At 35.7% G+C, this 2596-nt stretch overlaps 1 protein-coding gene across 1 annotated transcript; it reads right to left on the bottom strand.

Annotated features, from left to right (window-relative positions):
* Positions 1-1361: 1361 nt before the first annotated feature.
* On the bottom strand, positions 1362-1982 carry LOC149216944 (uncharacterized). The gene has a single exon (XM_089390092.1). The coding sequence runs from the start codon at positions 1980-1982 to the stop codon at positions 1362-1364; it is 621 nt and encodes a 206-aa protein (XP_089246218.1).
* Positions 1983-2596: the final 614 nt, after the last annotated feature.

Below are 2596 nucleotides of genomic sequence, written 5' to 3'. Positions count from 1 at the left end.
AAACTATTAGTGTTTTCCCTGAAGATTAAAACTTGAAAATAATGAAATCAATAGACAAGTGTAAACACCTGTTGTAGAAGTAAATCCTTAAGATGGGTCTGACAAGAATCAATCTCTGGAATCTCTAAGATGAGTTATGGAAAAACAACGATAACACTAGCTACCTTAAGAACCATGGCATTGAGCTCAAAATCTTCATAAATAGAGAATGCCATAATTAATTTGTTCAGGGAACAAGAAAACAAAATGTCGAAAGAAAAATCACTACAAAAAGGATTATTTATGAATTCCCTGTAGATACAAGTGAACATCGTCAGGAAGAATGGCCCAGAATCTAGTCGAAGTTGTGTCACCACCCAAATCCATTCTCAGGAACAAGTAAGGATCGACTGAGTTAATGGAGGTGCATGAGTGAGCGGGTGGTTATCGTGTAACCATCTCATTTCCATCAAACCATCAATGAAAACTTTGACCATTAAGGACTGTAGATATAAACACTCTCTTTCCAACATTGTCACGTCGCCAGATGACATATGATCTAACATTGTCATGAGAGTTCGATTAATTTTTCAATCATAAGGGTTATAACATGCTTTACATACCATACTCATACTCATGTTTTTGTATGTAGAGATTGACACACACACAAGTTTAATTATGTTTCCTGAGAACAAATGTGAATAGTAAATGTTAATTAGGGGGAATAATTATATCCATGAGAGGTATAGTAAATATGTATGTATATGACATTAGCAAGTAAAGGTAGTAATGTTGTTGTTTTTTTTTTTTTTTTTTTTTCAATAACGATGGATGGATGTTAAACTTTTATATTTAAAAACATATTTTAACATAAACCTATAAAATATATATGCTTATTTTTTGCATATTTTTTCTATTATTATTTTTATAGAAAAGTAGAGATGAAAATAAATTATTATTAATATTATAATTGTATATATAATTATAATTATAATTATAATTATTCTTGCATACAAAAAAAATTAACAAGTTTTTCTTTATTTAATGTGGATATTAAAATATTTTATTTATAAACTTTGAAATATTTATTTATTATTAATTTTTTAAAAATAAAACGATAACAAAAATCATACACCTCTTTTACATTTTTTTTTTACATAAACGGATATGGATTTATATTAGATATTGGTCAAAATGCCTTTCACCGGTTACAATAGATCGGGCATAGCCCTTGAATTTTCTTCCAATAACTAATCATAGGCCCCAAAATTTGGATATCTACGTATTTTACTCGAGACTAGAGAATCTATCTCCATTAATTTTCCTATCTTAAATGTACAAACAAACTGATTTAGAATAACGCAGTAAAACATAAATCTATTTTATGGTATGGAGTCCCACTCCTCAATTCCGTCTTTCAAGAGAGAGCCAGCGAGAAGTGGCACCGCCCTGTTGGCTTCCAAGTCAGCATCTTTATTGTTCCCCCTCAATACATGAAGGAAATTTGCAGTTTGGAAATATTTCACCAGAATTCTGATTCTTGAAATCACTCTTGCCAATCTAAGATCTATAGGAGAAAAATCCTCCAATAAGACTTTAATTATGGACTGAGAATCTCCTATAATATTAACATATGATAGAACAGAGGCCTTTGCTTGCTTGAGACCTTGAAGAAGTTCCAAGGCTTCTACTTGAATGCTGGTGGATTGTCCTAATCCCCAAGCGAACTTAGTCACAATTCTGTCCTCCTTATTCTTTATAACTCCTCCTGCCCCAGCCAATCCGGGGTTGCCTTTCGCTGCCCCATCAAAGAACAGAGTGTATCTGGCTTGCCTGATGAGAAAATTAGATAGTTCATTCTCCTTCCCTCTGAATTGCCACTCTTTTGTATGCTTGTGTTGCCTTGTTTCTCCAGAGAATTGGAGATCCAACGAAGCACCCCAGTCTAAGTCTTGTTGTCTTAGGTTAGAGTCCGAAAAATGCTCCCCAGACTTTCTTTCCATAGAATTTTTATTTTGATGATGGTGAACTGCAAATTTAAGCTTTCATCTCTAAAGACTCTTCTATTTCTCTCCAACCAGATTTGCCAGCAGATAAATTTCGGCAAGGAGAGCCATGTAGCTTTGAAACTTTCGTTTTTAGGGAGCGTTTCTGGGTAGAAGTTTCGCCAGTTTGCAAATAAGTCAGAGATAGACGTAGGTAAGATGAATTCTGTTTTCCAATGACTCAAGAGGTTCTGCCAGATTTATTTTGAGAATTTGTAGTCCAAGATAATGTGTTGGGCGTTCTCTTCACTGTCACAGCACAAGTGGCATTGTGAGGGACCTTGGAATCCTTTCTTCTTCAATCTTTCTTCTGTTAAAATTCCTTTGTGGCATAACAACCAGCAGAATGAGTCAACTTTTGGCATGGTTTTCTAAGTCCAGAGCCGCTTCCACACAACAGGGTCTGGAGGGACGTGAGGACGATCTTGGAGGCTTTTATACCCATGCGCAGCAGTATACAGCCCTGGGGCGGCTCCCCAACCACAGGCGTCCTTCCTTCCAACACGCAGAGGCGCCTTACCGTTCAGCAGAGTGAGAAGGAGATCGCGTTCTTGTATCAGCTTTGGAGGAAC

Source organism: Pinus tabuliformis, chromosome 1_1, assembly GCF_031772625.1.
Source record: "Pinus tabuliformis cultivar Carrire ecotype Pingquan chromosome 1_1, CPIR1, whole genome shotgun sequence".
NCBI lineage: Eukaryota > Viridiplantae > Streptophyta > Pinopsida > Pinales > Pinaceae > Pinus > Pinus tabuliformis.
The sequence above is the reverse complement of the archived record's forward strand: the minus strand, read 5'-3'. Positions and strand labels throughout refer to the sequence as shown.